The sequence below is a fragment of the Cheilinus undulatus genome, linkage group 2, assembly GCF_018320785.1.
Source record: "Cheilinus undulatus linkage group 2, ASM1832078v1, whole genome shotgun sequence".
Classification (NCBI taxonomy): domain Eukaryota; kingdom Metazoa; phylum Chordata; class Actinopteri; order Labriformes; family Labridae; genus Cheilinus; species Cheilinus undulatus.
In genome coordinates this window covers 9,164,603-9,179,147 of record NC_054866.1, presented here as the reverse complement: position 1 = coordinate 9,179,147, position 14,545 = coordinate 9,164,603, and the positions used below count along the sequence as shown (strand labels likewise).

Sequence of the window (14,545 nt, the reverse complement as noted above, 5' to 3'; positions counted from 1 at the left end):
CACACTGAATGCTTTCCCCTGTAGCTCTCCTCCTGACTGGCATGCGTTTGATTTAGAATTTTTAGAAAGAATTTGGTGCAAAATGTTGAAGAAAATACCTCAAAGCTCTTTGAGTTATTGTGTTCGAAAGTGTGGTTCGGACAGGATTGGATACACATTAACACACCCATGTAACATTATTTTATTGATGCATACAACATTTAGATGAATTTATCAGTAGACATGAGAATTAGTAGACTGCTATGATAAAGAACAGCTGAAAAAACTGTTCTGTTCTTTTACACTAGCGATGATTAAACCACTTTCAGATGCAAGCCTACCCTCTGATTTGTATTTCTAAAATGATCTTCTGTCTCACTGTTTTCTGCAGGCGGGGATGTTCAGCATCGTACCAACAGCCATCAATGTTGCAGCAGGCCTGGCTTTGATGGGGGCTGTAAGTACCAATCATAAAATGACATATTTTGAAATTTGTGTTGGCCATTTAATCACACTATCATGTAACAGGGAGCGTTCTTCTGTGACATGGTCCTCCTCTACCTGATAAAGAAGGGTGACTCCTACAGAGAAAGGAAGTTTGAAGGATTCAGGTGAGAGAAGCAGAGATTATGAGTCTTTGGGTTTTGATAAGTTCTGTCTTTAACCTAATATTAGCTTTCATAAGAGTGATATGATCCAACAAATCCTTAGGGCCAAGAGCACAGCTGTCGGTTTTACATTGTTCACTCATATATATATATACATATATATATATATATATTTTTTTTTTTTTTAAGTTGTGCTTACCCCATGGTATAGGATATAATTTTCATCTCACTGGGCAACACATCTTTAGTGTTTTTCTAATTTATTTTTTCCTGGGAAGGGCAGAATCTGACTCATTACAGGCCAATCAGAGCAAAAAATCATGTAGTGGACTGTGGAAGTGATTTTTCGCCATCATTGGAGCCAGTTGGTAAATCCAACTTTTGACAAAGTTAGTCTCTCCACTGGCTGCCATTTTTACAGGAGTGCAATTGCAGTAACTAAACCACGCCTGAAGGTACTGTCTGTTCCTTGTCAAATAGCTCTGATTGGTCCAGTCATTTGCAAGATGACTCTACCTGGCAGACACAGAATCAACCCAATCCATCTACTTTGCATGTCAGGCATCACTTTTAAAGGGAATGACAGGGGAGACTGTTTTGAGTGATAATACGTGCAAAACACTTCCAGCTATGATTTAGGCACATAATCTATCTTCTCTTAGAGCTGTGCCTGGATATGCTGTGGGATTATGTGCTTTCTAATTAGCAAAAGGTGGACAGACAGTCCTCCAAAATCAGACTCAGTGTTAATCCTGTGAGAGCATTGCTGAGTCACATGAACTCTGAATATCAGAACCAAGATAATGCATGATATGATAAACTTATGTTTGCATAGTTATAGAGGCCTTGCACCTGCTGATATAGCTTCTTCAAAATATGTGAATATTTTCTCACAGTCTTAAGTTTGGCTGTCATGTTTCCTGGTCAGCAGGTCTTACCACTTTATTTTTCAGATGCAAATCAGTAAATCTATATCATGTGAGTTTAAAAATGTAAATAATTGTTCCTTATAAAACATACTGTAGCAGGATGATGGCCTATGTATTCTTGACCGTACTCATGCACTTTAATAATACAGTGCCTAGAAAATGATGATGATGATTTACCCTTATATTGATTTTATATATCAGTCATGGACAAAATACTTTGACTTTTTGACAAAAAAATCTAAAAAAAACCCTTTTTAATGTCAAAGTGAAAACAGTTTTCTACAAAGTGATGTTAATTACATAAAAATATGTAATGTAAAAAAGTAACTGCTTAAATATTCATCCCCTTCAAGTCAGTATTTAGTAGAGTCACCTTTTGCTTAAATCACAGCACTGAATCTGTGTGGACAGGTCTCAGTCAGGTTTGCACATCTGGACACTGCAATTTTACTCCATCCTTCTTTGCAAAACTGTCCAATCTCTGTCAGGCTGCACAGAAATCAGACGCGAATTTTTATAGCCCTTTTAAAGCTCAGCCACAAATTCTGCATTGGATTGAGATCTGAGCTTTGACTCTGCCACTCTAGAACATTCATCCTGTTGTCCCTGAAAAAAATGAAAGTTTGAAAGTTCTGCAATTTTTCAAAACCTGAGAATCAGTTACATTCTAGCTTAATAGTTCTATTGAGTCTCAACATTTTATCTTATCACTGGTGCAAAACCAACCATCAGCCCTTACCTTTGACTGTTGGCTCGCAGAAATAAGACTGTGGCTGAGTTAAGGGTAGCATGCACTCATCACACTGGCTTATAACAGATCAAATCATAGCACTTTTAACGATAACTCAAGCTCCACTCAGCTGCCACTCAGCTCCATTAAAAATGTTTTGTATTTCCAACAAACAATGGTAAAGTAGCAGAGTAGTACTGATAAGGACTTGGATCCTTGGATCAGTAGGTAGAGACGGTCATCCTGTAATTGGAAGATCGTGGGTTCAATCTCTGGCTCCTGCAGTCACATGACAATTTGTCCTTGAGCAAGACAACCTCAGTTTGCTCCCGCTGCTTCATCAGTGTCATGTAAATGTGTATTGATGTTTGAATGGGAATAGCTAATACTGATGGCCAGTTCTCCACAGCAACTTTTGCCACCAGTGTGGGAATACTGGAGTAAATGGGTTGGTGTGACCTGTGGTGTTAATGCACTTTGAGTAGTTTAACAACAAGAAAAACAGAAGCTCAAGTCCATTTACCACAATGGCATCCTTATCAATACAATTTTCTATCCCTATTTTTAGAGTAGTTTGCATAATAACACGTTTTTAAGAGCAAGTACTCTACTTTAACTCAAGCAAGTATTTGACTGAATAACTTTTATTTGTGTCTGAATAATATTTGACCTGGAGTATCTACCTGACCTGGAGCTTAAACCTATCTCCGTAAGTAAATTTCTAACATGTTTTTAGCTTCTGATGTTTCACTCATGTTTTGCTTCTGATCCACAGAAGTAAGAAATCCAATGCTGATCCCAGTGCTGACAGACAGGATGCAATGGAGCAGGAAAATCTGAAATCCTAATCATTTTCAACAAGAGGAGTTTAACATCATCGTGCCTCATTCACCACTATCTTCTTAATACTTTAATTTGTTCTTCAGGAAGAGAGAAACTTTCTAAGTGAATTATTTGCACCTGTGTTCCTGAATTGGTGAATGCCATGTCCTTGTAAGCTGGAAGCTCATACGCACTTTTCCTGTTTTTCCTATGCCCCTTTTACGCCCATGAACGGGAACAAGACTGCAGGACAGTAAGCAAACACAGAAGAAGTAACAACATATCAGAAATGTCCACATTACACTGAAAAACAATCACACACTGGACTTGAAGTTTTAGAAATAATTGCAGAGGTGTAAAGTAGATGTAGTGCTACTCCAAATGAAACTGAATCTAAAAAAGGAAGATTAAATTATATATTTAGCACCAATAGTAAAAATAAATATATGCTATAAATACATTATTGGATGATATCTGTGGGTCAGGAATGATGTGCATCATGCTGTAACAAGAAAAAGAGACATTCCAGATAAATCAAACATTAGTTGACTCTCAGGTGGGTTCAAACAGCAAATGTCTTTAAAAAGGCCCAAGGCACACTAAAGGTTTTCTATTAAATGCCTTTAACATGAAAACAAATTGCTGCCACATTGCGACCGTCTCAGGTCTTCATCAAGGCCATCGTCAGTGTTTCCCAGCCACTGCTGCAACCACCTCCTTACAACATAATCTGTCTAAAATATTTATTTAAAATAAACTTAGATGATACCTAGCACACATTCTTCAGGCATTCCTGGCATATATAAAAACAACTTCTAATAACAAAGGCATTTCAAATAAAAACAACCTAATTTTTGACCCAATTTTGCAGCCATAGGTTAAACAAGCCAGGTTTAAAAAGGACATGAGCTCTGGTTAACTTTCCTGACAGAGGCCTCCCATCTATCACGCTGTGGTTTGACACATTCCTGTCAAGTGCACTCATCTGTCATCATGCACACATTATGCACCTATGGGCAGCTGTCAGCTCTGTAACACAACATACTTCTCTGAAGGATTTGACTCTCTTATCACCAACATTTCTACTGTCAGCCATCATTAGGGTCACTGAAGTAAAAGAGTACTGCAGCAGGGGCTCATTATTTCAGGCCAAGTGGTTTTTCTGGACCCTTTATGGAAACTTAAGGTGTTTAGACAACAAGACTCTCAGAATGACTCAATGCGTCTAGGATGCTTTTATAGCTACAGCTTGTTTGCTTTGTTCTGATTCAGATAATATGATGACACATCGTTGAGTTTTCCCCATGGTTTCATTTTGTGTTCACACTGCAGTATTAAATTCAGGCCAAAGAACACTTCAGTAAAGGGGTTTTTCCTTACACCATAACATCACAGCCTCCTTTTCCCACTGCAGAGGTAAACAAATGTCCTGCATGGTTGGTCATGCATTGTGGGATGACTCAAAGATGCTAGTTAGCCAAGCTGGTCCCTAATCCCTGTCCGAACACAACATAACTGCGCTGTTCCTTCATCCCATTTACCTGCACCACCAAATCATTCCCCCAGATGATTTCGTTATCACTTTTTGTTTTCGATTTCTGTTTAGTTTTTACCGCTGGGCTTTTTAGTTAAGTTTAGTTTTTATGAGATGTAACATTTTTGTCAAGATTTTATACTTGCACTGATTTAAAAAAAAAAAAAATCTTGACTGTAATATCAAATGTGTTTCTTGGCAATGTTTTTCTCCATCTTCATTTCCGATATTTTGTGATTTCAGTTGAATGAATTCACACTGCTTGTTTGTAAATGTACCAATAAAGATTTAAATGTGAAACATCATAAAGTGAACTGTGTGAATTGTGGCTTTATTTTTTATTATAAGAAACTAGATGATTATATTGAAATCCTAGCACCAGAAATTCACAAAATAAAAGCTCAATGCTTTCCTTGTAGGAAGAGGAAAAGCAGGGATATGTGTCGTTCCTGCTTGATGCTTTCCATGTAGGCTCAATGAAGGGCAGTGGGATACCAGAACAGTCATATGAATATGACACATCATGTTTTTGTTGACAAAGTGGTCCTGACTGAACTTAAGTTATTGTATAGTTGTAGTACGGCACACCAAGACTTGAAGACTATTTGAAAACCACTGGTCTAATATACAGTGCTTAACAAATTTATTGGACCAACCTAACCCTAACCAAACTAAGGTTTATGCCACAGCTGGCCTAAATCAACAGCATTGGTAATCACCAAAATCATTTTTTATGTTTCTGCAATGGTTAATACACCAATATGTAGAAGCTCTTTAACCCAAATGATATTTTTAATGCTAAAATATAATTATTATTTTTATCCATGAATTTTCAAATTTACTGATTTAAAAAAAAACTGAAAAAAAAAAATTGTAAAGCACATTAATATTTCTTGATTAATATGTCAAATTATAGTTATTTACTTGCATTCCTGAAGAGAAAAATGTGTTTTAGTGGTTGAATGTTATGCCTGATTCATTTCTGACTTCTCAGAGACGCCCAGTGAGCCAGCTCAAATTTGTGTCTAAAAAGGTGTATTCAGTTTGAAATTCCTCATTCCTGTTCAAAATGGTAAAATGTAGAGAGCTCACTGACAATGAAAGAGTCCGCATTAAAGCACTTCATGATGCTGGATGGTCTTTGGGACAGGTGGTCTAATAAATTTGTTAAGCACTGTATATAACAATTCCCTTTAAGCATATTGTATGCAATATAAAGATTCATGAGGGAGTGCTGCTGAGATACGTATTTCCCCTGTGCCAGGGCCACTTTAGTAATTTTGGGGCTTTAGGCAAACACTAATACAAGACCTTTTTCCATTTAGCTGAAAGCAATCAGAGCAAGTGAATGTAATATTTTTAAGCCTCTCTTTCCTGGTAAAAAGTCAGAGAACTACAGGACATAGCCGAATATTCAATTCTTTATTGGTTGGGACACTGTATAAAATGTAAATAAAAAAATGAATGCAATAATTTGCAAATCTCAAAACCCAGTATTTTATTCACTATAGAAAATTAACACATACGATTTTGAAACTGAGACATTTGTCCATTTCATGAAAAATATGAGCTCAATTTGAATTTGATTGCAGTAGCACATCTCAAAAAAGTAGGGATGTCTCAAAAACATATAAGAAATGAGGAGACCAGTTGCTGGAGTTTTGGGAGAGGAATGTTGTCTCATTTTTGTCTGATGTAGGATACTATCTGCTGAACAGTCCTGGGTCTTCTTTGCTGGGTTTTTCATTTTATGACATGCCAAATGTTTTCGACTGTTGAAAGATCTGGACTGCAGGCAGGCCAGGTCAGTACCTGGACTCTTCTACTGTGAAGCCATGTTGTTGTGATAGATGCTGTATGTGTTTAGCATTGTCTTAATGAAACATGCAAGACCTTCCCCGAAAGAGATGTTGTCTGGATGGGAGCATATGTTGCTCTAAAATCTCTATATACTTCTTAGCATTGATAGGGCCTTTCCAGAAGCTGTCCATGCATCCCCATACCATCAGAGATGCAGGCTTTTGACATGTGCACTGATAAGGATGGTCCCTCTCCTCTTTAGTCCACAGGACACAGCATCCATGGTTTCCATGATTTTGATTCATGTGACCATAGAACACTTTTCCATTCAGCCTCAGTCCATTTTAAATGAGCTCTAGCTTAGAGAAGATGGTGGTGTTACTGGATCGTTTTCACATTTGCCTTCCTCCTTAGCCCATGCAATGATTTCCAATACAGAATCATGCCTGTTTTTAATTCAGTGCCGTCTGAAGTCTCATAGATCACGACCATCCAATACTGACCTTCAGCCTTGTCCCTTGCTTACAGAGATTTTACCTGATTCTCTGAATCTTTATATATCATGTAGTGTAGAGGGTGAGATATATAGAAAGTCCCTACCATTTTACATTGAGGAACATTTTTCTGAAATTGTTCAACAAGTTTTAGATGGAATTTCTTGCAGATTGGTGAACCTCTGCTCATCTTTACTTGTGAGAGACTCTGCCTCTTAGTCATGTGACTGACCTGTTGCCAATTTACTTTTCCAGCCTTTTGTTTGTCTCGTCCCTACTTTTTGAGATGTGTTGGTTCCAACAAATTCAAAATGAGTTAATATTTTTCTAAATATCTCAGTGTCAACATCAGATATGCTGCCTGTGTTTTATTGTCAATAAAATATGGGTTTATAAAATTTGACAATCATTGCATTGTTTTTATCTATATTTTACACAGTGTCCCAACTTTTTTAAATTGGGGCTGTACTTAAAAATGATGCATCTTCACTTCTGTAAGTAATTTCAGACCTAAAACTCATGTTTCACACACACCTATAATGATTTCCTTTGGAATACATGGCGCCAAGCAATTTGATCTATCTCTGTAATCACCTGTGCCAGGTACAGTTCAGTCCAGTACAGGAACGTTCTTGTGCTGGCAACAAGGAAACAGTGTTAAGTTTCTCTTTGTAACTTGATCCAAAGAACCTGATCCCATATAATCTAAGACAGCATGTTTTAGACAGTACACCTGGGGTTGTTGTCACTTTTTCTCTCCTTGAAATGAGCTATGAAAACCTGGCATCTGCTCGGTGGTTGGTGGTGGTAATGACAACTCGTCATGTGCTGTTAGCTGTGCAGCCGTGTAAACACAGCTGACTGTCTTACTTGGGTACACCTGGTGTAATATGACTGTACAGGTTGGTTGATGGTCCAGATGTCTAACATATTTGTCGCTGATCCATCTTCCAGTAAAAGAAAAACTTGAAGAACAAGTAGAGCAGAGATGGAACCGAAAGCATCTCAGAGAACAATAAACACAAACAGTACCATTTTACCTGACCTGAATGAATGAGGGTGTGATCTGTTGCAGTAGGCTTAAACATGAAACCACCTTTCTTCACTGTCAGTGAAGTCAAATATGTGAAGACTCCATATTCAAATGTACTGATGAAGATAAAGCAATTGGTTGTTTCACCAGCAACAAGTTCTAAAAAGAACTAGAACCAGCGTCCTGTGGTTAAATACGATTAAAGTGGTGGGTCAAGATGTAGGGCTGGGATGGTTTTTACAGTAGTGTGACTGGAATAAAATAGGGCCACCTTAGAGAAGTCTTAAATGTGGGGAGCATCTTCAGCATGACAGTGACGAGCAACTGAACCCTGGGGAAGTATCTGCCAAACATAATATCTTGTCAACCTGACACGCCAGATGGATGTGTTTCACACATCCATCTGGTAAACCTCTCATGGACAGCGTTTGGGAAAGGGCAGAGACTTTGAAAAAAAACTTGAAGCGTGATTGGGTGAACGCTCCGTCAGTCACATCTTTATGGACCAATCAGGGCAACAAAACACGTGACGCTACCGAGGAGTAAACTCCATACAGAAATGCATAACGCAAACTAGTGCCCTGCATAGGCCTATTATCTGGGCCCGAGGGGGTGGAGCCCTAGCCCGGCCTGGCCCGACAGGTTTTCAGAATTATCAGGCCCGAACCCGTATCAAGCCCGACTTTGTTTTTTTTTTTTGTTTTGTTTTTTTAGGCGCGCGCGATGCAGCAGTGCAGTGCAACAGCTGACCTGCATATTGCAGCAATAGTAGGCCTATTAACAAATAAACACTTCTATTCTATTCTATAGTAGAACTATTAATCAATGTTGAACATGGTGACGTCCAATTCAACAACAGTGAGCTGCTTAACATGGCAAATTTGTTCTTTAAACACCACAAGAAGAACAGTCTGTTTACTTGGCATCATGCAGAAAAAGAATAGCATCCACAGTTTCAGAGGCAAGTCCAGTCCTCCTTTTTTCCATCACTCTTCCAGCTGCGCTGAAAGCACACTCGCTGCTGCTACCGCTGGCTGGGACACGTAGAGCGGGAAGGGAGGGGCAGAGCGGCTGCTATGTTCAAGTGTTGCCATTTAAATTGGTTAAACACAAACACGAAACATTGCTCTTATTGGCAGGTTTAAAACAAAAGAGCCTGAGCCCGGCCTGTGTCCGAGGTAATGATATGATCATTGGCCCGAAGCCTGGCCCTCGGGCTGTCGGGCCCCTCGGGCCTAGGGCTCCAGTGCAAGGCTCTAACATAAACCATGGTGACTGTAGACATGTCAGTACATGACTTTTGTCATTTTTGAAAAGAAAACAACTCACTGCTGTTCTTTGTTCTTCTTTTAACGAAGAAATGTCATTCAGTTCTGATAAAACTGGCGCTTAAGCACCAGCATCCACGCTAATGTCTAACTGCACCGGCCTCTTGTTGCTGCTTGCTTACATCACAACTCCGCCGCGCCCGAAAGTACTGCCCCTCGTCACCGATTATCCTGTCACTTTCTAACCGGGCCCGAACAGTTCAGAGAGGAGCTTCACAAGATGGATTCACCAATGAGAAACACAGAAACAGGTGTATCCATCTGCTTCGCAAGGTTAGTATCTTGTGTGAAAAAACAACATTGTGGTCTCATCAGACCAAAGAACTTTCTTTCACTTGAGTGAGGAGTTGTATGCCTTTTAGTGAACTTGAGTCCAGATTAAATGAGTTTTCTTCAACAGTGGCTTTCTCTTTGCCACTCACCCATTAAGCCTTGACTGATGAAGAACCAGCTAACAGTTGTTGTCTGCAGAGTCTCTTGTAACTCCTTCATAGTAGTCATAGATGTCTGGGTGTCCTCTCTCACTAGTCTCCTTCTTGCATAATCTCTCAGTTTGTGAGGACGGCCTGATCCAGGCAGATTTACACATGTGTCATATTCCTTTCATTTCTTGGATTTAACTGAACTCTGGGGGATGTTCAGTGCCTTGGAATTTTTTTGAATCCATCCCCTGACTTATAATTTTCAATGAACTTTTCTCTGAGTTGCTTGGAGTGTTCTTTTGTCTTCATGGTGTAATGGTAGCCAACACAGGTGTCTTTATATTGCATCACCTGCACTCAGGTGATCCCCACCTCACTAACTGTGAGACTACTAGGCACCAGTTGGCTGAACCTCTGTTGAATTAGGTCAACAGAAATCTGGTTCTACTTTGACAATATAAAATCAGTTAAAGTTCAAAAATCCAAAGGGGTTGAATACTTTTTATAGGTGCTGTAATGTAAAAGGTTATTTATGCTTGTAACTTTGCGGCAAATTTTACCTATTCCATACACATTGTTTGACCACTTTTTCTAAGTTATAACTATGTAAATTTAAATAAATAAAAATGTAAAAATCAGAAATTCTAATGCTTTTATATCAAAGAATATGAGCCGGATGCCTGCAAGAAATGTGAATGCTTTGTGGCCTTGACTTGTGGAGGGTGAGGCTTCGTGATGCGGGAATTCTGCTGATTATCGGTGTGTTTTTTTAAAGTGATGCACATAGAAAGGCAGTCAACACAAAGCCACCTGTCACTGTAAAGTTTGATTTATAAGAGAATTAATTAACCCTTTAATGGCAGACATATACAGTGCTTTGGAAAATTAATGTCCATTCTCTAATGTTTGAGGCCAGGATAAGACAACCTCATGACTTTTTATTCTTAAAATATGAGATTTATTTCCATTTCACATACTTTGCTATTAGGTACAGAATTTCATCTTCACCCTATTTTAATGTTAGAATAAAGTTTGAAGAAAAACCCATTAAAATATTCTTGAAGTATTATGATTGTACAAGAATGGCTTGGACAGAAGTACATAGCTATGAACCTATACGAGCCCTGGTATAGCAATGCCAACTTTACCTTCACTTTAGTACTTCTTTTAGTATTAACCCCAAACTATTGAAAGGCGGTGCTTCTATTTGCTTCACTGCTGAAGATAAACAAAGACTGGCACACGGAGCAACACCCTCACCAATTATCTCAAACTGAGTTACTTTAATTTATGGCCTTATATTAAAATGTTGTCCAGCAGGCAAGGAAACTAGGCCAAACTAATCACATTAGTAAAGTCCTGCTGTAGATGTTGTCTCGCTAATTAAACCTGCCAAAACCAAGCCTTGTTTTCTTCTTTAGAGCCAAAGCTTGAAGAAAAGAAAGTGACCTCTAAAATTTTAAATTGGAAGGTATATATGCATAAGGTTGGCCTATAATCAAAGGATGCAACCTAAATAATAGTACTAAACAGAAGAAGGTTAAAAACAAGCTGATTTTACTGTAACACACCATCTGAGTCAATAAAAGCATGACAGATTTAAATGTTAGGGCAAGGCGAGTTTATTTATAGAGCAACCTTCATACACAAAACTGGTTCAAAGTGCTTTACAACTATAAGAATTAATCATTAATAATGAAGCATGTTGAAAAATCACGAACCCACATGTAAATAATAGGTATCAATAAATATAACAGCGAAGGTTACATTTAGCAAAGAGAGAAAACTTAAAAATCAAATCTATAAAAAAAATGTTCTCAAAATTTAGCAGCTGCTGTCAGTGAGTGTGTTTCCATAGACTTTAGTTTAGTAGTCCAGGCTTTCATCATATCCAGGATACTGTGTTTACATGCACACAGAGAAACCTGGTTATTCATATCCCATACACTGAGAAGTGTTAATTCGTCGAACTACCTTTTTTCCAAGACAAAAACTAGACTAAGAATAGCAAAAAATAGATCTTTGATGAAAAAAAACTCTGAGAAAAAGTAAGTTTCATCAGACATTCAAAATCCATGATATTTCTCCAGTGTGGGAAAATCTGTCAAAACGTGTGTTGTTCTTCTGCTGCTCAGCTGTAGAAAGCAGGGACCCAGGTTTAACAGGCTGCATAGAACACACCACCATGATTTGGCACCAGATTTAGGAAAGTGAGTAAATGTTTGGACTAAAAGTAAAGACTGAAGACTAAAGAGTGAGACTAAAACAACTGACTTAAACAACTACAATAAAACTAAAAGCCATGAGGTCAAAGAAACTGCCTGCAAAGCTCAGAGACAGGATTGTTGCAAGGCACAGATCTGTGGAAGCTATAAACATCAGAGTTTTCTGCAAACCCCACGTGAAACCAACTTTCAGTGCAGCATTATTTTTGTAGCCTTCCACAAAACTTCTGACTCCTGATCAAAAGGAAAATCACAAGCAAATCTGTGGAGACATTTTGGAACAAACTGAAGGAAATGCACATTTTATAGAAAGAGTGATTACATGTGATGAAACTTAGATATTCCAATATTATCCTGTGACAAAAGCAGACAACGCATTGGAAAACACCATTGTCACAGAGGATGAAGAAAGTACGGCAAAGAAAGTTCAAAGTCAAGGTCATATTGGTTGTTTTCTTTGACATTAAGGGTATAATTTTGAAGGAGTGGGTTCCAGAAGGGTCAATGGTAAATCAACACAACTACTGAGAGAAAAAGTCAGACGACAGAGAAAAATTCAAGACAATGCACCAGCTCTCACTGCACTCTTTGTGAAGCAGTTTCAGTCCCAAAAACAAATCCCAGTGCTTGATCACCCTCCATCCTGATCTAGCACTGTGTGGCTTTTTCCCTTTTCTTAAGATGAAATCTGTGCTCAAAGGAACATGTTTAGAGTCTGTGTAGGAAGTTAAAAGAATAAAAGGGGTTCGAGGAAGAGCTTTGCACTGCTCTGATCAGTGAATGCATTAATCCAGAAGAGGAGGACATTGAAGGAGAAAGATAGTAAAAAAATGTTTCTGTCCCACAGAATTGTTTTACAGCTTAAATCTGTTTTTTTTAATAGCCATACCTTATGCACAACATTTACATAGAAGCTGAAATAAAGACAAGAGAAAAATAAAAAAAGTTAAAGACCAGAGAAAGAAACACCAGGACATTCCTGCACAACCCACACAGCATCAAAAAACATTACTCAAAGTTTACATTTGGGAACTTTCAACAAAGGAGCAAAAATTTAATGAAAATAATTCGCTGACATTTGTTTAAAATAACTCATTGGAATAATAAAAGTTTACAGTTAAAAAGTAACTTGATTGTGGTTAAGAACGTCTGCAGCCTTAAGAGGAAGGCGTGAGCTAAAAGGAACAAATGTTTTTGAGGCGGTGTCATGTTTTGTTTTGTGTTTCTTCTTTTTTTTTGCCTCTATGAAACAATAGGTTTACAGGAATCACTGCGTACAAGGAAGCACACACTTAATTCTAGGATGGAATGTGCCGGCGTGCGTCTCAGTGAGTATAAAAGAGCCAGAGCGACGAGTTTTGCCTCATACTTCATACCTTCTGACATCATGAAGCTCCTGCTTGTCACTGTGCTGCTGCTGCTGTGCAGCACTCAAGGTAAAGAGAACTTTACTTCACATTGCATTTCTGTGTATCTTATGTGTTTCTATATTGCATTCAATTAAGTAAACAGTGGGTGACGTACTTTAATATGAACATGTTTAACAAAACTGGATCATTTGGATTGATGACAGATGTGTAACATTTGAGGAAAAACTGTTTTCTTTCAAAGTCTTGATTGCATAAAACTTTTCAGTTAATTTGGTTCCTGCCTCATTTAAATCTAGAACCATATTTCTGTGCTACTTCATGTTTTAATAAATGGAAACTAATTTTAACCTACTTTGTCTCCTCAGTTGTGCACACTATCCGCTGTTACTCCTGTACAGGAGGTGACATTTGTGAAAATTTGGTTGACTGTCCAGCAGATGAACCCTGGTGCAAAGTTGAGACAACAGAGGGTACGGAGGGTACGTAGGAATTTTTTTCTTTTTTTTACCAGTTTGTTGTATATAAAACACTGATTTTGGACAGGGGTGGTTCTTTAATATTGTTGTTTTTCTTGCAGTTGTCATCCGTGGTTGTGCTTCAGCTGCAACCTGCGCATCTGAAAATGATAACATCACATGTTGCAACGAAAGTGAATGTAACAGCAGCTAGGCATCAACCAGCCACCTGATCCATGTGGAGAAGATGAGAGATCCAAATGATGCTGAAGATGTTCTGTTAACTCCAAATATCTGAACCCTGTATTTACAAAACTTGAACTGTGTAGCCTTATCTGTGACCATCCACTCACCCCGATGGCCACAGCTATGAATATTTGTAATCTATGAGTAGGAAGTGGGGCAAAAACACACACATGCACATAAGCACTCACTTAATCCCTTCCTGATGTCACTTAGTGGGTCACTGCAGCGGCGTCTGCAATGTGGGTCGCTGTCTCTGTCCCTGCTGTGATGTAAGCCTGATGACTTTTAGGAAATCTCTGTTAAAAAGGAATAAATATTTGAAATGATCAAATGATTGAGCTGTCTTTTGTTAGTCCTGATGAGCCGGGATTTCATTGCTAACGTGCTGACGTTATTGTGTTTTATAAAGGTGACACAGGAAAATGGCCAATTCTTGTAGTCAGGCTCAAAACGGCATGTGAGTGAAATGTTTGCATGAGCAGGTTAGGGTTGCCAACTTTTTGAGTGTTTTGCGTTTGAGCTCAGTGCCACAGTGTGTATAAATTAAAGCAGAGGTGGAAAGAATACAAG

General features: G+C 38.4%; 2 protein-coding genes across 5 annotated transcripts in view; both read left to right on the top strand.

Moving 5' to 3' along the window:
- LOC121518998 (P2X purinoceptor 5-like) overlaps window positions 1-4,897 on the top strand; it is a 31,629-nt gene extending 26,732 nt beyond the window's left edge. For all 4 annotated transcript variants that reach the window (XM_041801739.1, XM_041801747.1, XM_041801756.1 and 1 more), the window contains 3 exons: window positions 371-436; window positions 508-590; window positions 3,022-4,897. In XM_041801739.1, the coding sequence (XP_041657673.1) occupies window positions 371-436; window positions 508-590; window positions 3,022-3,094 (222 nt within the window). In that variant the 3' untranslated portion in view covers window positions 3,095-4,897. The remainder of the gene's footprint in view (window positions 1-370; window positions 437-507; window positions 591-3,021) is intronic.
- An 8,277-nt stretch (window positions 4,898-13,174) lies between these two features.
- ly6d (lymphocyte antigen 6 family member D) lies at window positions 13,175-14,301 on the top strand. Its single transcript, XM_041812301.1, has 3 exons — window positions 13,175-13,340; window positions 13,640-13,753; window positions 13,852-14,301. The coding sequence occupies exons 1-3, from the start codon at window positions 13,208-13,210 to the stop codon at window positions 13,941-13,943; spliced, it is 339 nt and encodes a 112-aa protein (XP_041668235.1). The 5' UTR covers window positions 13,175-13,207; the 3' UTR covers window positions 13,944-14,301.
- Window positions 14,302-14,545: the final 244 nt, after the last annotated feature.